Source organism: Symphalangus syndactylus, chromosome 1 (genome assembly GCF_028878055.3).
Source record: "Symphalangus syndactylus isolate Jambi chromosome 1, NHGRI_mSymSyn1-v2.1_pri, whole genome shotgun sequence".
NCBI classification, from domain to species: domain Eukaryota; kingdom Metazoa; phylum Chordata; class Mammalia; order Primates; family Hylobatidae; genus Symphalangus; species Symphalangus syndactylus.
In genome coordinates this window covers 68,546,015-68,570,124 of record NC_072423.2, presented here as the reverse complement: position 1 = coordinate 68,570,124, position 24,110 = coordinate 68,546,015, and the positions used below count along the sequence as shown (strand labels likewise).

The 24,110-nt window shown below is 41.9% G+C and overlaps 1 protein-coding gene, 1 non-coding gene and 1 pseudogene across 3 annotated transcripts in view; 2 read left to right on the top strand and 1 right to left on the bottom strand.

Moving 5' to 3' along the window:
- Positions 1-17,708, bottom strand: part of SMCHD1 (structural maintenance of chromosomes flexible hinge domain containing 1) — a 155,671-nt gene extending 137,963 nt beyond the window's left edge. For both annotated transcript variants that reach the window (XR_008650063.2, XM_055237021.2), the window contains exons 1-3: positions 16,655-17,708; positions 6,826-6,901; positions 6,021-6,182 (exon numbers count right to left, since the gene is read on the bottom strand). Coding sequence is in view for 1 of the 2 variants with exons in the window: in XM_055237021.2 (XP_055092996.1) it covers positions 6,021-6,182; positions 6,826-6,901; positions 16,655-16,840 (424 nt within the window). In the remaining variant the exon portion in view is untranslated. The remainder of the gene's footprint in view (positions 1-6,020; positions 6,183-6,825; positions 6,902-16,654) is intronic.
- A 1,611-nt stretch (positions 17,709-19,319) lies between these two features.
- On the top strand, positions 19,320-20,128 carry LOC129459861 (chromobox protein homolog 3-like; annotated as a pseudogene).
- A 2,885-nt stretch (positions 20,129-23,013) lies between these two features.
- LOC129461128 (U6 spliceosomal RNA) lies at positions 23,014-23,120 on the top strand. The gene has a single exon (XR_008650391.1). It is a non-coding gene; the product is annotated as a U6 spliceosomal RNA (small nuclear RNA).
- Positions 23,121-24,110: the final 990 nt, after the last annotated feature.

The following is a 24,110-nucleotide window of genomic DNA, read 5'->3' as shown; positions in this document are numbered from 1 at the left end:
TGATTCCTGGCTTCAAGGAGTTTATAATCTAAAGACAGACATACAAACATTAAGAGACAAACAGAAGACCATAACCATAAAATCAAAGACCATAACCATAAAATCAAATAGTCTGCAGTATGTAATTACATCATGCACAAGTCCAAAGTAAGCACATTTAGAAATACAAGGGCAAATATAAAGTGATAATAAGTGTCTTTTTTTTAAATATCCTATACTGCTCATCTGCAAGGTAAGTGTCTCTTGAAAGCTAATTTGGATATAGAATTCTTATGATTAACAAATTTTTCAAGTGGCAGAATACATCTGCTCAACTGACACAGAACTGCTATAGATTCACTACCACACCACCAACCTGACATTCAATTTATCACTGGCTCAACATTAACTAATACTCTCCTTTCTTCAAAGTCACTATTCACACTATTTCCTGCTTTTATCCCCTTAGTAAAAAGAAAGGTAATATATCAAATTTACGTATCTTAATTCTGCAGAAGCTTAACCCAACAAAAGCTGTAATTAATCCAAAGTAGCACTTCAGGCTGGATGCAGTGGCTCACGCCTGTAATCCCAACACTTTGGGAGGCCGAGGCAGGCTGATGCCGTGAGGTCCGGAGTTTGAGACCAGACTGGCCAACACAGTGAAACCCCATCTCTATTAAAAATACAAAAAAATAGCTGGGCATGGTAGCTGGTGCCTATAATCCCAGCTACTCAGGAGGCTGAGGCAGGAGAATCGCTTGAACCTGGGAGGCAGAGGTTGCAATGAGCCAAGATTGCACTACTGCACTCCAGCCTGGGCAACAGAGTGAGACTCTATCTCAAAAACAAAAACAAAAAACCAAAGTAGCGCTCCAGCAAGCACTTCTACTCACCCTAAACACTCCAAGGACAGCTATGTTTGTAAACGAATTGCAAAGAAGTTACCACAAATTAGATTATGTACAAGGGTCTGGCTAAGGTAATAACTCCAGAAAATGAAGAAGGGACACTGTAGGAAATGGCAGCAAAAGAAACTTAAAGAGAAATTTGGAAGGAAGAAATCAGTAGAATTTAGAATCTGATTAGATGAAAAAGAAGAGGGGAAAAAGAAATTTGCTCATCACACGGGTACAACAGTTAAGGCTTGGATCAGTTTACTGAAAGTATAAAAAGAAAAGATCAAGGCCAGGTGAGGTGGCTCACGCCTGTAATCCCAGCACTTTGGGAGGCCGAGGTGGGCGGATCTTCAGGTCAGAAGATCAAGACCATCCTGGCTAACACGGTGAAACCCTATCTCTACTAAAAAAATACAAAAAAATTAGCCAGGCATGCTGGCGGGCGCCTGTAGTCCCAGCTACTCAGGAGACTGAGGTAGGAGAATGGCGTGAACCCGGGAGGCGGAGCTTGCAGTGAGCCAAGATAGCGCCACTGCACTCCAGCCTGGGCGACAAAGCAAGACTCCGTCTCAAAAAAAAAAAAAAAAAAAAAGAAAAGATCAACATGACTTGAAGAAATGTCCACCAGAGTCAAAAAGAACCAGAAGTAGGGAAACAGAAGCAGGGAAAGACCCGGGAATGTACTGTAAAGTCACAGAAATCAAGGCAAGATTTTAAACACTGGGGTTTTCTGCTTATCCATATAATGATGGTATGAATGAAAACTGATATGGTTTTCAACTGATACAGTTTCAACTGATACGGTTTTCATATCACTTCATAATGATGGTATGATGAAAACTGATCAATACGAAACATAAACTACATTAAGAGTTTAAAATGAATACTTCTGTTGACTCTATAATTATACACTTAGCAATTTATCCCCTGGAAAATAATTAAAGATTCATGGACCAGGTGCAGTGGCTCACGCCTGTAATCCCAGCACTTTGCGAGGTCGAGACGGGCGGATCACCTGAGGTCAGGGGTTCGAGACCAGCCTGACCAACATGGAGAAACCCCATCGCTATCAAAAATACAAAATTAGCCGGGTGTGGTGGTGCATGCCTGTAATCCCAGCTACTTGGGAGGCTGAGGCAGGGGAATTGCTTGAACCCAGGAGGCGGAGGTTGCGGTGAGCCAAGATCACGCCATCGCACTCTAGCCTGGGCAACAAGTGAAACTCCACCTCAAAAAAAAAAAAGGAATTAAAAGATTCACTTAATTTTTTTTTTTTTTTTTAGATGCACTCTCCCTCTGGTGCCCAGGCTGGAGTGGCAATGGCATGATCTCAGCTCACTACAAGCTCCGCCTCCCAGGTTCAAGCGATTCTCCTGCCTCAGCCTCTTGAGTAGTTGGAATTACAGGCACCCACCTCCACGCCTGGCCAATTTTTGTATTTTTAGTAGAGACAGGGTTTCACCATGTTGGCCAGGATGGTCTCTAACTCCTGACCTCAAGTAATCTGCCTGCCGCGGCTTCCCAAAGTGCTGGGATTACAGGCGTAAGCAAAGCCAGATTCACTCAACTTTAAAATATTTAAGCACCTACTATGTGCCAGGCATTGTTCTAGGAACTGAACAAAGCAGGTAAAGGTTCTGTTCTTAGGGATTTAACATTCTAACGGAGGAATATGGGAAAGAAAATATAATCATAATAAGTAAATTCTATAGCATGTTAGAAGGTGGTTTGTGCAATGGAGAAAAAAGAAACAGCAGAGAAATGAAATCAAGTAATAGTAAAGACACAGAAGGAATACAGTAGCAATTAAATAGAGTAAGTTTTGTTGAGAAGACAACAGATAACCAAGACTTGGAGGAAGTGAAGAAATGAGTCCAGGGCTAACTGGAGGAAGAGCATTCCAAGCAGAGGGCCCTAAGCTGAGAATATGGATGGCACTGAAGGAGAGTGAAAAAGTAAGAAACGTAGTAGAAACAAAGTCAGAGAAGTACAAAGCAGAGCTAGTAAGGCCCTGCAGGCAACTGTAACGACTTTGGCATTTACTCTTAGTGAAATGGGGGAGCCATGAGTGTTTTCAGCAGAGAGTGACACAATCTAATTTCTCAAACCTTTTATGGACAGGGATGAAAAGACAGGTACCAGTAACTACCAGTTAGTGTAATCTGGGTGATACAATGGTGCCTCCAGACCAGGCGGTAGCAATAGAAATGGTGAGAAGTGGTCATTTTAAGATAAAACATTGAGAATAGGACCCAAAGGATTTTCCGTCAGATTAAATAAGAGGTATGAGAAATACAAGTATCAATTTGATTTTTGGCCTGTGCAGCAGGAAGGACACAGTAATAATCAATTCAGATGGGGGGAACTATGTGTGGTATAAAATTCAGTGAGCAGATGAGGGTTCCCATTTTAGACATCCTAGAGGAGATGCCACATGGGCAGCTGGATGGATAAAACTGGATTTCAAGAGATAAACCCAGCACCATTTTCAATATTTAACTAAAAATGACCATTTCTTACCTCTTCCTTGTGAGAGTCACTTCCGTAATGATGTTATTTAGAACCATGAGATAGGACCTGATCACCAAGTGAGGAAGTAAGATACAACATAAAGGGCAAGAACTAAGCCCTAAGGCACTTCAACATTAATAAGGTGGGGAGAGAAGGGCAGGCAGTGAGGTAAGAAGAAAATCAAGGTGCTTATAATCCCAGGGCTTTGAGAGACCAAGGCAGGAGAATAATTTGAGGCCAGCAATTCAAGACCAGCCTGGGCAACATAGCGAGACTCCATCTCTACAAAGAAAATTTTATTTTTATTTTTAATTTTTAGAGAGAGAGTCTCACTCTGTTGCCCAGACTGAAGTGCAGGGGTGCAGTCATAGCTCACTATAGCCTCAAATTCCTTGGCTCACTCAAGCAATCCCCCTGCCTCTGCCTCCCAAGTAGCTAAGCAAGGCATGCACCAAAACGTCCAAATAATTCCTGTATTTTTTTGTAAAGATGGGGTCATATTATGTCCCCCAGGCTGGTCCTAAAGTCCTGGTCTCAAGTGATCTTCCTGCCTCAGACTCTCAAAGTGCTGGGATTACAGGCATGTGCTAGTGCATCCAGCTACAATTTTATATATTTTTTTTAATTAGCTGGGCGTGGTGGTATGCACTTGGAGTCCTAGTCATTCAGGAGACTGAGGCAAGGGGATTGTTTAAGCTTAGGAGTTTGAGGCCACAGTGTGCTGTGGTCATGCCACTGCAAAAAGGAAGAAAATCAAGAATATGGACTCTCGGAAGTCAAGTGAAAAAAGTATATAAAAAAAGTGACAAAACAGTGTCAAGTAACACTTCAAGAAAAATTAGAACTGAAAATTAAAAATTGATCACTGGATTTAGTTGTTGGTGACCATAAGAGAGTGGGTACAGTAGAGTGGTAGGCCAAAACGTCTGGTCAGAGTAGGAAAGAATGGGAGGAAGAGAAGGACTGCTGATAGCGAATGCATTCAACTCTGGAGGAGTTTTGCTATAAACAGGATCAAAAAATTTTAGGCAGTAGCCAATGAAGGAAGTAAGACTTCAGTGTTTTTAAGATGGGAGAAGAGCTTTTTTGTACAAAAAGAACAACATGAGAGGTAATAAATGTACTAGTTATATATTCAAGCTCTGAAGTCACTCTCCTAAAGTTTAAATGCTGGCTCCACCATTCACTAGTAGTGTGGCAAGTTACCTAAAATCTCTTAGCCCCAGTTAATTCTGCAAAACAGGATTTTTACCTATATTATTTCCTAACATTAGCTACCACACAGGATTAAGGAGTAAATGAGACAATGCTCATAAGTACTTGGTACAATGCCTGGCACTGTAGCCAATAGTAATGATAGTAGTGGTAGTGTTATGTTAAGAAAGCGCACAAAGATTTAGTCACAAGAACATTCAGAGTCATTTGTAACCATAACAAAATTAAAAACAACCTAAATGTCTAATAGAAGAACACTGTTCAGACTGGGCACGGTGGCTTATACCTGTAATCCCAGCACTTTGGAAGGCCGAGGCGGGAGGATCACCTGAGGTCAAGAGTTCAAGACCAGCCTGGTCAACATGGTGAAACTCCGTCTCTACTAAAAATACAAAAATTGGCCAGGCGTGGTGGTGCCTGCCTGTCATCCCAGCTACTTGGGAGGCAGAGGCAGGAGAATCACTTGAACTCAGGAGGCAGAGGTTACAGTGATCCAAGTTCACACCACTGCACTCCAGCCTGGGTGACAGAGAGCGACTGTCTCAAAAAAAAAAAAAAGAAAAAGAATACTGTTCAAATAAATTATATTACCTAAATACTATCAAAATATACACAGACACATATATATTAAAAGATGTTCACTTTATTTTTAAACAAAATGTGGGTTAAAGAAGTATGCACCATATAAAACCATTAAAAATCAAATAATATGAAAAGGCCTGAAATGACAAACACGAAAGTGTTATTGGTGGTTATGTCTGGGTAGTAGAGAGATTCTTTTTGTTCTATTTGCTTATCTATGTTTTCTAATTTCCTGCAAACAAGAATACACACATAATGAGAAAAAAATAATTTTAATACAAAAGTTTACGATGAACACGTAAGTAGTATTAGACACTTTGGCAGGTCCTGAAAGAGAGGATTCAGTAAACTAATCGATTTGTAAAGACCACTAGCAAATGGTCCAGAGAAAGGACAGAAACTAGCAAGTAGTAATGGTAGAAGGAAATGATAAAGACATGGAAATATGAACACAAACTTCTTACTTACACAATCTAGCTATATGTATTTGCAAAGTAAAACAAGTATTTTCTTAATTGGGAAAGGTCTATGGGAGGCCAGGAAATCAGGAGAAGAGAGTATACAGGATATGGAAAGCTGTATAGGTACAAGACCCCTTATGAGTTGAAAAGAAAAGTTCTACTAGTAGGTTAGCTTTAAAGGAGAGTTTTTTTTCACTGAAGATGACATAGGTAGAAGACATAATAATACCGTGATGAATTTGAGTAAGAAAGAAAATGAGTGGTCTTCTAATAAAGTGTAATAAGATTTATAAAAAGTGAAGGAATGGGACATGTGATCAGGGAATAAAGGCAGGTAACAGTTTATCAAAATTAGTATGAATGTGGTACTTACGCAAAGGATTTTGTCCTTCACTGGCATAATATTCATACATGCCACTTTTAACCAGCGTGTCATAGTGAGGTAAGAAGTCAATTCGTTCTTTCGTAGCTGTCAGTAGTAACTGATTGACTGACTGTAGCAGGTATAAGGTGACTCCATCTTTAACAGTTTCATCTGTAATCAAGAGTGAAAATCATAAGTGCTAGGTCAGCATCAGAAACTCAATGAACTTATAATTGTGAATATACAAATTCTATCTACGAAATATCTTTAATGATGGTAAAGAAAAAACCCCAATCATCTACCTGTAAGCAAAATCATGTTAAGGATATTAATGAAACAAGCACAAATACTTCCATTCACTTGAAACACTCAATTCTTAGTAAGTTTAGTAAGTTAAACTATCACAGGAAATCAGACGAGAATCTAAAATAGAGTAGTGTCAACATGAATGGAAAATGGTTAAATTCAGATGGAATCAGGCATGAAAAACCAGCAGGTCTTGGAAAACTAATTAGGTTAAAAAAAGATAATGGAATATTCCAAGTTGGTTAGGAAAATTAGCTTCAGAAGATTTGTGCTAGGCAGAATCATCTTCTGTAGCCATATAACTTATATCAACTATTTTTCTATAATCAAGCTTGACAATTATAACCTCTGTGCAAACTATGCACTTATAGCCAGTTTCCTCCCTCATCCCAACAAATTAACAAAAATCATCAACAGATTTAGATGCATATCTAATAACTTATTGCTATATCATGTACTAGACCTTATTAAATATAAAAGCATGAACTTAGTAACACTGTTTACCTACCAAAATTATCACAGGTAATTTCTTTCCTACTTGTTGTTGTAATAACAAATTTTTCTTCAGGTGAAATGCCAAGTGTCTATCCAAAATAAGAAATAAAATCACTTATTACACAAAGGAAATAAATGTATTATTCAAATTTATAAAAATATGAAAATATTGATAGTACATTATAATTCTGTAATAATTACTACACTTATCTAGGAAATATAAAACTCTATATCTAAATTTTGCCTTTGCATAATTAATAGTGCATAAATCTATATAAATTACTTACTTAACAAGGTCATTTTTTCTGCTACTATAAGCAATTTAGGAACACTAGTGATTAGGTGGAACGTTTTAAAAGCGTTTTAACATCATCAGCAGGACCCACCCAGACAAAAGACATAGTATTTCATACCAACATATAAGTTATCAACTTATTTGGAACAAAGCTTTAACATAACTCATGTTCATATAGACTAGATATTTAAGTATGCAAAAACAAAATAGAAGAAAACAGAAGTTAGCATTTTATAGCAAGGAGGGAAGAATAGCCATGCTTTGTAAGACATACAGGTCCATTCAAACGAATAACGTTAAAAATTAAAGCAAATTATAATTAGAGGGAAATTGGCCAGGCGTGGTAGCTCACGCCTGTAATCCCAGCACTTTGGGAGGCTGAGGCCGTCGGATCACAAGGTCAGGAGTTCAAGACCAGCCTGACCAACGGTGAAACCCCATCTCTACTAAAAATACAAAAATTAGCCAGGTGTGGTGGCGCACACCTGTAATCCCAGCTACTCAGGAGGCCAAGGCAGGAGAATCGCTTGAACTGGGGAGGCAGAGGTTGCAGTGAGCCAAGATCACGCCACTGCACTCCAGCCTGAGCAACAGAACGAGACTCTGTCTCAAAGAAAAAAAAAAAAAATTAGAGGGAAATTGCAACAAGAAAAAAAGGTTGACAAGGATCAACAAAGAGAAAAAGTAAAAACACAAAAAAATGAAAAGGAGAAAATATAAATGACCAACGAACACATGAACTGTAAAATCACATTAATCAAAAAATGAGAATTAAGGCCGGGTGCGGTGGCTCACGCCTGTAATCCCAGCACTTTGGGAGGCCGAGGCGGGCGGATCACAAGGTCAGGAGTTCGAGACCATGCTGGCTAACACGGTGAAACCCCGTCTCTACTAAAAATACAAAAAATTAGCCGGGCGAGGTGGCAGGCGCCTGTAGTCCCAGCTACGCGGGAGGCTGAGGCAGGAGAATGGCGTGAACCCCGGGGGGCGGAGCCTGCAGTGAGCTGAGATCGCGTCACTGCACTCCAGCCTGGGTGAAAGAGCGAGACTCCGTCTCAAAAAAAAAAAATGAGAATTAGAAAAGTGGTTAATATTTTCATTTACATTAGAATTAAAACATACATGCTCTGTCTAAAATGAAACAATACAGCAATATATAGTTAAGAGAAAAGGCTTCTGTTTCAGGTAGTAATGGACTAGTCTAAAGATTAATATTCTTATTGAAAACAACTAAAAAATCTAGACTAGTGATACTCAAATCTTCAAAAATGATATTAATAAAAACGATTATTGCTCACTACTGGAATGAGCTAGGGCACCAACTTCTTACTCTGAACACTGACAAATTAAGGGAAAGAACAAATTATTTACACTGCTTTTCTTGTATCAATGGTACTTCAGGGTAACCAAAATAGCTCTGGCTCATGAGGCAAAGTTGTTCTTTAAAGAATTCCAGCTAATACATACAGGAGGAATGGCAACTCAGATCAAAACTTCCTTATGGAGGAATCCTGCTGAAATCACGTGAATCCCAAGATTTTAATGTTAGCATTGCTATGAGTGGGTGAAACACCCACACATCACGTGCCTCCCAATGTAATGCCATATGAAGTATCGGTACTACCTACAAAGTATTGCCTCCTGACCCCAAAGAAGTTGAACCTAAATCAAATCAAGCCTTTAAAGCTAACTTTTAGTTTACAGAATATATATGGAGATAAAACAAATTAAGTAACACCAAAAAAGAGCACAAACAAATTCATAATGTGAATATTAAAGACCTAGTTGATTTCTTCAAGAGGTCAACTGCAGGAAAACTAAAGAGACTGGGGGAGGAGGAATTTGCTCAAATGCTTTAAATTGAAAATAATTAGGAAACACACAAAAGAAGTTTAATGTGAGGACTATGTCAGATCCTGATTTAAACAAACCAACTATAAAAAGATACTTTTAAACATTCAGAGAACTCAGTAAGGACAGAGACATTAGACAATATTAAAAATGCTTAACTTTAATGGTTTGATAATACATATGCATGCTAAAGTATATGGGGTGAAATGACCTAAGACCTAGAATATGCCTTAAATACATTACAAAAGACAAAAATGATGCTAGTGTGGTAAATTCCTGTTAACTTGAATCTGGATGAGTACACTGGGGTTCATAACATGATTCTCTCTTTGTATGTGTCTGAAGCTTTTCATAAGAAAATTTCTACTTTAAAATATGCTGGCATAGGCTGGGCGCGGTGGCTCAAGCCTGTAATCCCAGCACTTTGGGAGGCCGAGGAGGGTGGATCACGAGGGCAGGAGATCAAGACCATCCTGGCTAACATGGTGAAACCCTGTCTCTACTAAAAGTACAAAAAAATTAGCTGGGCGTGGTGGCAGGCGCCTGTAGTCCCAGCTACTCGGGAGGCTGAGGCAGGACAATGGCGTGAACCCGGGAGGCGGACCTGGCAGTGAGCCGAGATCGCGCCACTGCACTCCAGGCTGGGCGACAGAGCGAGACTCCGTCTTAAAAAAAAAAAAAAAAATCCTGGAATACACCAGTGGAAGAGAATAGAGGGCCCTGAGACGGGTCCACATATATATGGATGGAGAGCCTAGCAAACAAGAGAGGTGACATTACAAATTGGTGGAGAAAGAATAAACTATCCAATGAATGATATTAAGACAACTAGTTGTCTCAACGTGGAAACAGATAAAATCCACACCTTAACTTAGACAAAAATAAATTCCAGGAGAATTAAACCAGCTGTACATTAGCCCAAAATTGTAAAAGAACACATAGGGAAATAATTTTGAGTGAGCATAAAGGGATTTCTGAAAAGGTACAAACAGTGGGCCAGGCACAGTGGTTCACAGCTGTAATCCCAGTACTCTGGGAGGCCAAGGTGGGCGGATTGCTTGAGCTCAGGAGTTCAAGACCAGCCTGGGCAAAGTGGTAAAACCCCATCTCTACAAAAAATGCGAAAAAAAAAAAAAATAGCTGGGCATGGTGGTGCACACGTGTAGTCACAACCACTCAAGAGGCTGAGGTTGGAGGATCCCAAGCCTGGGAGGCCAAGGCTGCAGTGAGCCGTGATCACACACTACTGCACTCCAGCTTGGGTGACTTTTGAGTGAGACCCTGTCTCAAAAGATGCAAATAGCACAAGTCATAAAGAAAAAGACCAGACAATATAAAAAGATCAACATCACTAGTTATCAGAGAAATTAATATAACTTATTCTCATCAGGTAGGCAAAATGTTAAATTCTGAGCCCATCAAGTGTAGGCCTCTGTAAAAAGAAATAGGTACCTTACGCACTGCTGATATGACTGAAAAAAAGTCAAGCATAAAGAATTAATTTGGCATACTTTAGTAAACTTAAAAGATACTCATATTCGGTGCAATTCCACCCTAGAGAAATAAAGCCATGAACATAAACTGACTGGGAAGATTCTATTTGTTTAACAGAGACAAAAATCTGACCTTACAGATTTTTATTAGGTTTTATATAACCATGACAGTCGTGTATTTTTTAATTCATTACTACTTTTTTATTTCTATGATGTCCCAATTTTTTTTTTTTTTTTTTTTGGTTTTTTGTCATTGTTGAGACAGAGTCTTGCTCTGTTGCGCAGGCTGGAGTGCAATGGCGCGATCTCAGGTCACTGCAAGCTCCGCCTCCCAGGTTCACACCATTCTCCTGCCTCTGCCTCCCAAGCAGCTGGGACTATAGGCGTGCGCCACCACACCTGGCTAATTTTTGTATTTTTAGTAGAGACAGAGTTTCATCATGTTGGCCAGTTGGTCTCAAACTCCTGACCTCAGATGATCTGCCTGCCTTGGCCTCCCAAAGTGCTGGGATTAGAGGCATGAGCCACCAGGCCTGGCCAATGTCCAACTTGTTAAATCACGCAATTATGCATCCTGTAGTTACTGAAAAGCTATGTACAAATGATTTTTTTAAGATCTATGTTCACCTAGCACCTTATTCTCTTCTCCCAACAATGGCAACTGGGTTATCGTTCCTGACCATCTAATTGTATCCAGTTTTGCCTGTAGTTTCCTGCACTGGAGCAAATAGTTCATTTTCTTTTGATTTTTAACCCACATTAAAAACCCACAGATTTTTAATCCACGTTAAAAACCCATAGTTTTTTTTTTTTTTTTTTTGAGACAGAGTCTCGCTCTGTCACCCAGGCTGGAGTGCAGTGGCGCGATCTCGGATCACTGCAAGCTCCGCCTCCTGGGTTCACGCCATTCTCCTGCCTCAGCCTCTCCGAGTAGCTGGGACTACAGGCGTCCGCCACCACGCCCGGCTAATTTTTTTGTATTTTTAGTAGAGACGGAGTTTCACCGTGGTCTTGATCTCCTGACCTCGTGATCCACCTGCCTCGGCCTCCCAAAGTGCTGGGATCACAAGCGTGAGCCACTGTGCCACCCATAGATTTTTAATCCACATTAAAAACCCATCGATTTTTAATCCACATTAAAAACCCATCGATTTTTAATCCACATTAAAAACCCATCGATTTTTAATCCACATTAAAAACCCATCGATTTTTAATCCACATTAAAAACCCATAGATTTTTAATCTATAAATCTATTATTATTCAATTAAGACACATAAACTATCTTTTTTTTTTTTTTAAGTTCCTGGATACACGTGCAGAACATGCAGGTTTGTTACACAGATATACATGTGCCATGGTGGTTTGCCACGCCTATCAACCCGTCATCTAGGATTTAAGCCCCACATGCATTAGGTATTTGTCCTAATGCTCTCCCTCTCCTTGCCTCTTACCCTACAACAGGTCCCCGTGTGAGATGTTCCCCTCCCTATGTCCATGTGTTCTCACTATTCAACTCCCACTTATGAGTGAGAACATGCAGTGTTTGGTTTTCTGTTCCTGTGTTAGTCTGCTGAGAATGATGGCTTCCAGCTTCATCCATGTCCCTGCAAAGGACATGATCTCATTCTTTTTTATGGCTGCATAGTATTCCATGGTGTATATGTGCCACATTATCTTTATCCAGTTGATCATCGATAGGCATTTGTGTTGGTTCCAAGTCTTTGCTATTGTAAATAGTGCTGCAATAAACTTTAAAATTAATCCATATTAAAAATCCATGGTTTTTAATCCACATCAAAAATCCATATTAAATATCCATGGATTTTTCATCCATATTAAATATCCGTGGATTTTTCACGGGGCGCGGTGGCTCATGCCTGTAATCCCAGCACTTTGGGAGGCCGAGGTGGGTAGATCACCTGAGGTCAGGAGTTCCAGACCACCCTGGCCAACATGGTAAAATCCCATCTCTACTAAAAATACAAAAATTAGCCGGGCATGACGGCTGGTGCCTGTAATCCCAGCTATTTGGGAGGCTGAAGCAGGAGAATCGCTTGAACTTGGGAGGCAGAGGTTGCAGTGAGCCAAGATTGTGCCACTGCACTCCAGCCTGGGTGACGAGTGAAACTCCCATCTCAAAAAAAAAAAAACATGGATTTTTAATCTATAAATCTATTATTATTTAATTAAGACACATAAACTATCTTTTTGTTTTCCCTGCTTCATCTATAAAAATTATTTCTTGAATTCACAATTTTTCTAAGTATTTTATTTTATTATTGTTTGTTTGTTTTTTGAGACAGAGTCTCGCTCTGCCACCCAGGCTAGAGTGCAGTGGTGCGTTCTCAGCTCACTGCAACTTTCGACTCCCGGGTTCAAGTAATTCTCCCTGCCTCAGCCTCTCGAGTAGCTGGGATTACAGGCACCTGCCACCAGATCCAGCTAATATTTGTATTTTTAGTAGAGATGGGGTTTCACCATGTTGACCAGACTGATCTCTAACTCTTGACCTCAGGTGATCCGCCCACCTTGGCCTCCCAAAGTGTTGGGATTACAGGTGTAAGCCACCATGCCGTCCCCAACTTCTCTTAAATATTTAAGGACTAACTGACTTGCAGTGCATAACATGATTACCTACCAAAATGACCAGTTAATTTTATTTTTTAAATTATTTTCTTTCACTATCTCTAAACAAGAGGTAATTTTCATCCATGGATTAGTCAGAAGGCACATAGCTTAATTAGCACTGCTCTGAAACTCTGCAACCTAGTCAGCTTTTAATGTGGCTCCATTATATTTCGTTACCTTACTATGGCACTTGCTACGCCATTGTTTTCTGCTTTTTTTTTTTCCAAAATTTCAAGTTTATTGTAGAAATTGATGAGCAAATCTTATATTAAAATACAAAACACCTAGAATAGCCGCACAACAAAAAACACTGGAGCCACACAAAGGAAAATGTAGACAATTTCTTCAAATTGGTGGTGGGGGGATATGCACACATGGGACTTAATATCTGGGCATATTTTAGAACTAACCAAATGAGTCATCTCCTAATTGCTGATTCTGCAAGGCCACAAGGGCTCAGGTGAGTCAACAGCTGCTTATCAGAGGTCTAAGGGCTTCTTGCAGATTTACCCTTTCCATTTCTTCCCTCTCCTTTTCCATGAGGTGAACTTTATTCAAACAACAATTTAGAGCTGGGTGTGGTGGCTCATGCCTGTATTCCCAGCACTTTGGGAGGCCAAGGCAGGTGGACCACCTGAGGTCAGGAGTTCGAGATCAGCCTGGCCAACATGGCAAAACCCCATCTCTACTAAAGGTATAAAAATTAGCCAGGCGTGGTGGCAGGCACCTGTAATCCCAGCTACTCAAGAGGCCGAGGCAGGAGAACCACTTGAATCTGGCAGGCAGAGGTTGCAGTAAGCCAAGATGGCACCACTGCACTCCAGCCTGGGCAACAGAGCGAGACTCTGTCTCAAAATAAATAAATAAATAAATAACAGTTTAGGATCATCCATAATACTGCCTGACAGTACAAACATTTATTGGTTTAATTTACGTTTTAACAAAAACTTTAGTATATTATTTTGTCTCTTCCCCTAAGGACAAAAGTGATGGTTCTAATAAATAGTGTGGAGTAGTTTAAAATATATATATATATATATATATATATATGCATGCTTTGGAATCAAATTGACCTAAATTCCAATCCCAGTTTCACTGCTTGTTGACCATGTAATCTCAGATTATTAATTCAGTGACTTAATTCAGTTCTTCGAGTACGTAATGGAGACAAAGTTATGGGATCCGAGCCATAATCTAATAATGCTTAAAAGAAGTCTAACAACAAAAAAGTTAGCCTTCTCAGCCTTCTTTTTTCTTACTAGTTGGTCCCTCTCATTTCTAACTAAATTTAAAATGTTTTCTAGCAGGATAAAGTGGGAGGAAGGAGGAACAGAATTTTGGTTTTCCAGTTGAAATATTGAAGGAAGGAATAAATACATCTGTTCCCTACAGCAAAGAATGCCATTGAGTAGTACAACAGAATGAACAGAGGTTCTGGGTTTGAATACTAACTTGAGCTTTACTATCTAAGTAATGAGTAATGAGTCACCAACACGACTGTGTTTATACTTCTGTAATAAAAGGCCAATAATACTTCCTCTATTTATCTAAGAGTTACTGAGACATCTCACAAGAGGGAAATAGTGCATTTCTAGAGGAAGGGTAAAGTAGCAAAACATTTTCAAAAAGCAATTTTAAAATACGAAACTAGAGCTTTAAAGATGTGTCTCATCTTCGATCCAGTTCTAAGATTTCAAACTAAGCAAACAATAATAAAGACATAAAAGGCTATGTATTCAAAGATGTTTTTCCACCGGGTGCAGTGGCTCACGCCAGTAATCCCAGCACTTTGGGAGGCGGGTGGATCTCTTGAGCCCAGGAGCTAGACACTAGCCTGGGCAACATAGCCAAACCCCCGTATGTACGAAAAATACGAAAAAAAAAAAAAAAAAGCTGGGCATGGTGGCGCTCACCTGTAGTCCTGGCTACTTGGGAGGCCGAGGTGGGAGGATCACCTGAGACCGGGAATATTTGGGCCTGGGAAAATGTTTATTACAGCATTACTTAAAATCAAAAAAATTAAAAGTAACGTAAATGTCAACAGAAAGGAGAGATTCGGTTATGTAAATAGTGGTAGCAAATGGACCATTTCAAATTTTGATTTAAAGACCTACGTTTAAAGACACTTCTGACGTTATTAAGTGAAAATAATTAATAGAATATAAAACACGTATTTTAGTAATTTAAAAAATGGAGTCGGAAGGAGGAGGAAGGCTGAAAAGACAACCTCAGGTGCTAAGAGTAGTCATATAGTAGTTTCACAGCGGGTAAAAGATTTACTTGTTTCCCCCCTCTGGTTCCATATTTTCTTTAATGTACTGATATTTTTACAATAAACATAATAAACGTAAAAAGTTTCCCTTTTGCAGAATGGTTCTGAATACAAAGCATTCAACAAAAAAGATGAGCATTCATTCACTTTTCAAACACAACGGGAATCTACTACATTCAGGCACAGAATTAACTTGAGGGAATAGGTTTTTGTCTTCATTCATTTATCCATTCTAATCTGGGCATTTACAATGTGGCAGTCACAGTTCTAGACGCTGGGACTACAGCTGTGAATAAAAGAAAGTCCTTACTTCCCAAATAGTTTTCATTCTACGGATCATAATTTCAATTATTTCAGCAACCATACAGTTATATAGTCTAGAACATTTCTAAACCTATCAGCCTCAAGACAAAACACCGCTTCAAAGTTCTTTTTTTCCCTTGGAAGCTAAGTGTTCTTAACAGCTTAAAAAGGGACCTCATATGGTTAATTCAGAGCATGACCATATTCCTTCTTCAAAGCTCAGGCAACGCCACCACCTCATATCTATAAAGTACATCACAGCTTAAAGCAAATTTCCCTACACGTTCATTTTTAAAGCAAACCAATACACGGGGTAGGTACGTTTTCTGGTGTTCCACAATCACCCATATCAACCTTTGACTTGGTTTAGGAATTCCCAAGAGTTAGGGCTCAGAAAATCAGAAGGCCAGCTCTACCTGCAAAGCTGACTTGGACAAGTGTCTCCGTGCGGAAGGATCCCCCCCACCGCCGCCCCGCCCCAGAAGGACCTGCAACCTTGACAGGGCAACCCGGGGACACCCCGCATCATCTAATGAACTTGGGGGAGATCGACTCCAGGAATTTCACAACTTCTCACCGTCGCAACACTCACAACAGAGCCCCTGGGTAACTCCGTTCTCTCGTTTTAAAAAAGTTACAAAGTAAAAACAGACACCAACAGCTTTCCCTAGACTGCAGGGCCGCAATCGGGCTAAGCTCGCCCAGGGCCAACAAACGCTGAGGTCTCAACCCGGGGAGGCAAGGCCTACCGTAAAAGGAGCGGAGACAGAGGGAGGGCCACGGAGGAGACGGCTCTGCACTCCGAGGCCCGGGCCAGGGCCCGCCCGAGGCGTCCGGCCACCAGGTCACGGACATGGCGGGCACACGGAAGAGAGAAGCCAAGGCCGCGGGACCAGGACCGGGTGACAGGTTTATTGCCCTCAGTGAGCAAGTTGAGTTTCTCGTCACCCTCCCACCCCCAAGTCTACACGCGCATCCCTTCCTCGCCCCTTCGCGTACCTGACACACAGAGGCGCGAAATCTCGCGTAGTCCGAGCGCTCCCCAACCTGCAGAGGCCGGTCCCCGAGCTCGGACTCCTTTTCGCGCCGGTCAAACAAGTACACTGTCCTGTGGCCGACGCCTCCGCCATCCCCCTTAGTCCCCACAGAGGCCCCGCCAGGCCCGCCGCCGTCCGCCGCTGCCATATTGGGGAGAAGGAGAAAAGACAGCGACGCCTGCCGCCGCCGGGCTCAGGGCTGAGGTGCGCGCTGCGCGCGGCGCCTTCAGCTCCAGCTCCTGGGGCGGCTCGAGGCCTCGGCCCGGCGCGCTGCACCTCCTCCTCAGCGGCGGCGGCCGAGCAGCGGCAGGCACGACGATCACCCGGGAACCGATTCAAACGCGCTCCTGCCGGTGCACCACGTCACTTCCGCGGCCCGCCACTCCTGAGGAGAAGGGGACGCGCGGCGCGCTCCTCACCGGGCCCGGGGCCAGCGCCTGTCGCCGCCCACGGTGCGACCCGCGACCAGCGCCGCCGCCAGGACTGTGGCGCAGGAGGAAGAGGGGTGGCTGGTGGCGGGCGACAGCGAGGGGGCGGGTCGAATCCAGCAGGCCGCGCGGGCAGGGGCGGGGCTTCGCCGCGCACGCGCCCGGGGCCCGCCCCCTCGGCCCTCGCGAAGTTGGAGGGAGGCTGAATCCTTCGCGGGTGCCTGCGCCCTGCGGGTAGTCCTTAGAAGCCGAGGCGGGAGAGCAGGGCTTCGGGGCAGCGGGGGAATCTCCCGAAGAGCTGTGTTCTCTCTGCGGAAAGGACCCCGCAGCCTTCCCGCCTCGCCATGATCCGGAGTGAGCTTGTAGGTGTCGAGCTCGCGGTGCCGAGCCGGCTGGCTGAGCCCTCTCTGGCTGGGTCGCGTGGACTCGGCGGCAGGAAGCTTCAGGCCCGCGGTACTAGCCGGGCGCAGAGTCCACCAAAGCGAGCACGTGGGTCCCTATGCCGAGAAAATAGGCGCTAAGAGAGCCGGCGCCCCTTTTTCCTCCTCATTTCTTAGTAGTTCTGGGTGGGCTCCAGTGTTGGTCCTCGAGACAAAGCTGGTCCGTGAGAACGTCAGAAGGGCACTCTGTGACGTCACAGCGTCCCCGCCCGCACCCTCTGGGGGCCCTGGAGCGCAGACGGCATTCGGGGTACGGGGGTGACTCCAGCGCCCTAGTTTTCTCGCTACCTGCGCTTCGCTGTCTCCCACGTACCTGTAAATTCTGAAAGAACCCACGCCACAGTTACTAGGGTTAAATTAGATGTTCGCAAAATTCTTAAGGCCTAATACGTTTTCAATAAAAGCCTTTAATCGTCATTACCGGGCAACGTTTCATTAACTGTCCTCATCGTGGGCAGGTAGTGCCCTAACTCAACAAATAAAATGCCATTGTTAGAGGATTAGGTTTACTCTCCAATTCTTAGAAATCGTGAATATTGTATACATGAGAGTGATATGTAAATTCAGAAAGCCAAAGGTAGCAGATAGAGGGGTTTTTCAAATCTCAGAATATAAGCCTGGATAATAGTGCGTTTTCTGTTTTACTAGGTTTGCTAAAACCTTGTATGGACAGACTTACAAAGTTAGTGTTATGGTAGAAACCTAGATTTGCTTGTTGATGTCAAGACGTTTCAAGATCGTGGGGAATGTGTGTATAATTGACTACACATATACTAGAGGTAGGCACCAACTAGAACGAAGTTGTGAAGGCGTGTTTGGGGAACGTAAGTTGTTTGGCTGGAAGTGGGGAGAACTGAGCGGTAGATGGTGGAAGATAAAATTGGAAAGACATAAATTGTGGCCAAATGCCGTTCATGTTCCTTAAGGTGGAGGTGGAGGAAAACAAAAAAGTAACCCCCGATTCTAATGGAATTTCTTTGAAGTCTGATGTTTCATTTACCTTTCAAATTCATGCGAATGTCTCATTCTATTCCTTTATATAGTGGTGTTTGAGTTAAATGACCCAAAGAAAAACAGAAATTGTTTTTCTAATTCTTAGTTAATGGGTAAAATGAATTGCCTCTCTACTTCAGCAAATTGAGATTAGAGCTGCAGGTTCGTCATTAGGGCAATTTCTCATTTCTTTGTAATACCAGATTATACAAGCACACCTCTTTCATGTCTTTAGAAGAGATTTCAGGATCATCTCTAAGAGATTTGTTTTTTAATGGTGCCAGAGAAGTGTACTGCAGTATTACGGGCAGCTCTTGGTGGGAACATTGATGTCTTACCTTGTTGAGAGATCGAGTCTGAATCAGTTTCTTAATGGCAGTATGGCATCACTTTTGTTCTCAGAATATCAAACAATTTTTTCATCAAAGAAAGGTGATAAGTTTGTTCTTTATTTAATTTTCATCACAAGTAAATAAAAGCGTTTGAAATGACCCAGTTCCTTAATGAGTTCTCTTCAATTGACTCTTAATTTTTATTTTAATTAGCTATCTTACTACAGAGTAAAATATTTGAGTGGCCTTGTATCAGTTATTTATTGCTACATAACAAACTTCCCCCAAGCTTAGTGGCCCCTGAAGAAGTTCCCCATTGCCTTCCCCTTGCATGTGGCTCAAGCTTGAGTCAGGCAGGACTTGAGATGCCACAGACCCAGACCAGGTGCAGCTCAGAGATGGTGAACAATAGCTCTTCATGTCTGCAGTTAAAAATGGCCTCCAGTAAAACTACAGTCGTCCTTTGGTATCCTTGGGAAATTGGTTTCTGGACCAGGACCCCCAGGGATAGGAAAATCCAAGGCTGCTGAAGTCCCTCATATAAAAGAGCAAAGTATTTGCATACAACCTACATACATCCTAGATTACTTATAATACCTAATACAATATAAATGCTATGTAAATGGTTGTTATACTGTATTGTTTTTCATTTGTATTTTTTTGTTTTATTGTGATTTTAAAATATGTTCTATCCTCAGTTGGTAGAATCCAGGGATGCGGAACCCGAGGATACTGGGGGCCACTGTACATTGCAAAAAAATGGGACAAAAGACTTAATGGGAAGGATATAAAAGCTGATGAAGCAGAGTCTGAGGATTTTGTGGTGGAAAAAGTACTACACCAAGGTGTGGTGAATGGGAAGGTGGAATATTCCCTGAAGCGGAAAGGATTTACACTTGCTGACAATAATTGAGAGTCTGAAGAAAACTTAGATTTTCCTGAGTTAATTGAACTATTTCTTAATCCTCAAAAAAACTGGTAAAGGAAAAGATAGTACAAAAAGAAAATCTTTATCCAATAGTGAATCTGATGACAGCAAATGAAAGGGATGCTACTGAAAAACCAGGAGACTTTGCCAGAACTCTTGATCCTAGGAAAAGAATTGGTGCCGCAGACTGCAGTGAAGAATTAATGTTTCTAATGGAATGCAAAGATTCAGATGAGGCTGACTTGGTGCTGGCAAAGAGGCAAACACGAAGTGTCCTCAAATTGCAAATTATTTTTATGAAGAGAGACTAACTTGGCATTCCTGTCCAGAAAATGAAACTCAAAAATTGTTGCACTGCAGTATACTGCCATATAGTGTGTGTGTGTGTGTGTGTGTGTGTGTGTGTGTGTGTGTGTAAAACCTAGGTCTTGATTTTCTTATTAGTGTGAAATATTCTATTTTTTAAAAAATAGAGATAGAGTCTCACTATGTTGCCCAGGTTGGTCTCGAACTCTGTGCTCAAGTGATCCTACTGCCTTGGCTTCCCAAAAGTGCTGGGACTACCGACGTGGGCCACCCTGCCTGGCCAGCTATTTTCTAATGAAATCTATTTTCTACTTAAAAATCTTGTTTTGAAGTAGAATCGAGAGAGTTTTTGGGATTGGTTGGTTTTGGGGATTTGTTGGGGTTTTTTTCATTGATAGCACTTGTTACTTTTGAACAAGTAGAAAAAGCTTTCTGTAGCTGCTTCATTTACCAGAAAAGAATATTTGATTCCATGGTATATTATTTCCTCTTTTCTAAGAGTTGGGAACATTTTCCATAATCATTACTCAATCATAACTTGTGTTTAACCTATAATGCCTAAGGCTATACTGAATTTTTGTTTGTTTGTGTATATGTAAATACGCACATACATAGTTGTGGGTTTTTTTTTTTTTTTGCATGAACTGAGACATAGCATTTCACAATCATGAGTAAATTCAAGTTTTCTTCTGGAATGCCATTATTCTAAGCAGCCCAAGGAATAGATCACCTTAAGTTAAAATTTTTCCTAAAGACACAATGTTTCAAATTGAATAATTTGTAATTAGTTGGCCAAGTTAAATACAATGTAAACAATTTAAATTGGACAATTTAAAGAAGCCAAATCAGAGCCGGGCGCCCCGGTGGCTCATGCCTGTAATCCCAGCACTTTGGGAGGCCAGGTGGGCGGATCACCTGAGGTTGGGAGTTCAGGACTAGCCTGACCAACATGGAGAAACTCCATCTCCACTAAAAATACAAAATTACCCGGGCATGGTGGTGCATGCCTGTAATCTTAGCTACTTGGGAGGTAAGGCAGGAGAATCACTTGAACCCAGGAGGCGGAGGTTGCGGTGAGCTGAGATCACACCATTGCACTCCAGCCTGGGCAATAAGAGCAAACCTCCGTCTCAAAAAAAAGAAGCCAAGTCAGAGTCCATAATGTCTATAGCTATAGTCATATAAAAGCAACAGTTTATTTGCAAAACCTTCTAAAAGAAATTTTATCACCAACAACCTCCCCACTCAGATGAGGAAACCAGACAGATACTGATGTGGCTTTTTTTTTTTTTTGAGACAGGGTCTTGTTATGTTGCCAAGGATGGTGTGCAGTGGTGCACTTATAGCTAACTGCAGCCTTGAACTCTTGGGTTCAAGCAATCCTTCCGCCTCAGCCTCCCAAGTAGCTAGGACTACAGGCACATGCCACCACACCCAGCTAATTTTAAAATTTCTTTGTAGAGACAGGGTCTTGCTTTCTTTTCCAAGCTGCTCTAACTCTTGGCCTTGAGCGACCCTTCCGTCTCAGCCTCCCAAAGTGCTGGGATTGCAGACATAAACCACCACTCTCAGCCCAATACTGGTGTGTTTTAATTAGCCAAGCAAGGCTTAGCTAAGTGGGCATTTAAAGGTTCCTTCTAAAGAGCCATTTGTTTACAAAAAGTTGAAAATCTTATGCTATATTGGCCAAAAGGTCATAATTCATGGAATGTCTGCTCATGAAACTAAATAGACGGTTAGAGATGTTGCTGTTTAAGACCTGGTGGCATACATGGGTGAACAATTGCAATGTAAACTCTTGACTTGCATGCTTTTTCTTTACCTCAACCCATTCATTACATGTAGGCTCAATTATTTCACTATTTAGGTTACTGGTTCAGAAGAAGCCAGGAAAAACAATAACACTATAGTAATAAGAACGTTACCTGAGTGTGTATTGCTTACTTTCTTGTAGATACTGCTGAATAGTGATCAATACGTAGCTTTATATTTTTAAAAATAAAAATAACTTAGTGGCTTAGATAGGAATCATTTATTTGCTTGTGATCCACAATTTGGGCTAAGCTCAGCTGAACAGATCTTCTGCTGGTCTCACTTGAGATCACTTCAACAGCTGCAATCACCTGGTAGCTTCACCAAGGCTGGATGGCTCACAATGGCCTCACTCACATGGCTGGCAGTTAGCTAAGGCTGTTGGTTGGAGCGCCTCAATTTTCCTCTAGTAGGTATCTCTAATAGCATAGCTTGATTTCTTACTTGATTGTCACAGCGTTCCAAAAGAAAAGGCTCCAGTGTGCAAGTGCTTATGGAAGTTCTGCTTGCATCACATTTTCTTTTCTTTTTTTTTTTTTTTTGAGACAGAGTCCCACTCTGTCACCCAGGCTGGAGTGCAGTGCACGGTCTCGGCTCACTGCAGCCCCTGTCCCCTGAGTTCAAACAATTCTTCCACCTCAGCCTCCTTAGTAGCTGAGAACATAGGTGCGCACCATCACGCTGGGCTAATTTTTGTATTTTTAGTAGAGATGAGATTGCACCATGTTGGCCAGGCTGGTCTCCAACTCCTGACCTCAAGTGATCCACCTGCCTCGGCCTCCCAAAATGCTGGGATTACAGGTGTGAGCCACTGCACCTGGCCTGCATCACGTTTTCTAATGTCCCACTGGCCAAAGGTAGTCATGCAGCCAAGCCCCTGTGTGGTCCACTCCCACAATAGAGGTAGGCTTACAAAAATCCCGATACGGAAAATAGCGCTGTATCTGTATATTGAGATGAGATGAGTTTGAAAAAGTATTGCAGGTATATGGTAGCTGGCAAAAAGAAGGAAAAGAAAAGCAGTCTTGTTAGGATTTGGTGATGAGATTAAATTTCCCCCAAATAAAAATACCTAGAAAATTGTGCTTGCTTTGGCAGCACATATACTAAAATGGGAATGATACAGAGAAGATTAGCATGGCCCCTGCGCTAGGATGACACACAAATTCGTGAAACATTCCATATTATCAAAAAATAAAAATACCTAGAAAATAAAGGGCAAGGGCTGGGCATGGTGGCTTATGCCTGTAATCCCAGCACTTTGGGAGGCCGAGACGGGCGGATCACAACTTCAAGAGATCGAGAGCATCCTGGCCAACATGGTGAAATCCCGTCTGTACTAAAAATACAAAAATTAGCTGGGTGTGGTGGCGTGTGCCTGTAGTCCCAGCTACTCGGGAGAATCGCTTGAACCTGCGAGGCAGAGGTTGCAGTGAGCTGAGATCATGCCACTGCATTCCAGCCTGGTGACAGAGCAAGATTCTGTCTCAAAAAAAAAAAAAAAGGGGGCAAGGAAAGTGATTTTGGGGGGTTATTTTTTATTTTGCCCATTTGTGGGGAATTCTACAGGATGAAAGTGATTTTTTTTAATACCTCTATCTTCTCAAATTTATTTATTTTTATTATTTCTGGAGAAATAAGAACAATTTTAGTGACATGAATTCAGGCTTTGCCAGTTAAAATAGTTTCTGTAATATAATTTGTGACTTTGAACCCCAAATCTGCCAAACTGGTAGAGAACATTTTGGAGTTCCTTCATTCCCAGTTTTTGTTTTTGAGAAAGGGTCTCATTCTGTCTCTCAGACTGGAGTGCAGTGTTACAATCTCAGCTCACTGCAGCCTCTACTTCCTGGTCTCAAATCATATTCCCACCTTGGCCTCCTGAGTAGCTGGGACCACAGTCATGCACCACCATGTCCGTCTAATTTTTGTATTTTTTGTAGAGATGGGTTTTCACCATGTTGTCCCGGCTGGTCTTGAACCCCTGAGCTCAGGTGAGCCACCCACCTCAGCCTCCCAAAATGCTGGGATTACAGGCATGAGCTGCTGTGCCCAGCCTCATTCCCAGTTTTAACAAGTTGGATGCTTCTGAGTGGTAGGGGTAGAGGCTCATCCATGTCTACGAGGCAGCCTCTTTAGATTTAGTGGCTTCCTGCTGCTTTTGTGCTGTTTGGGACAC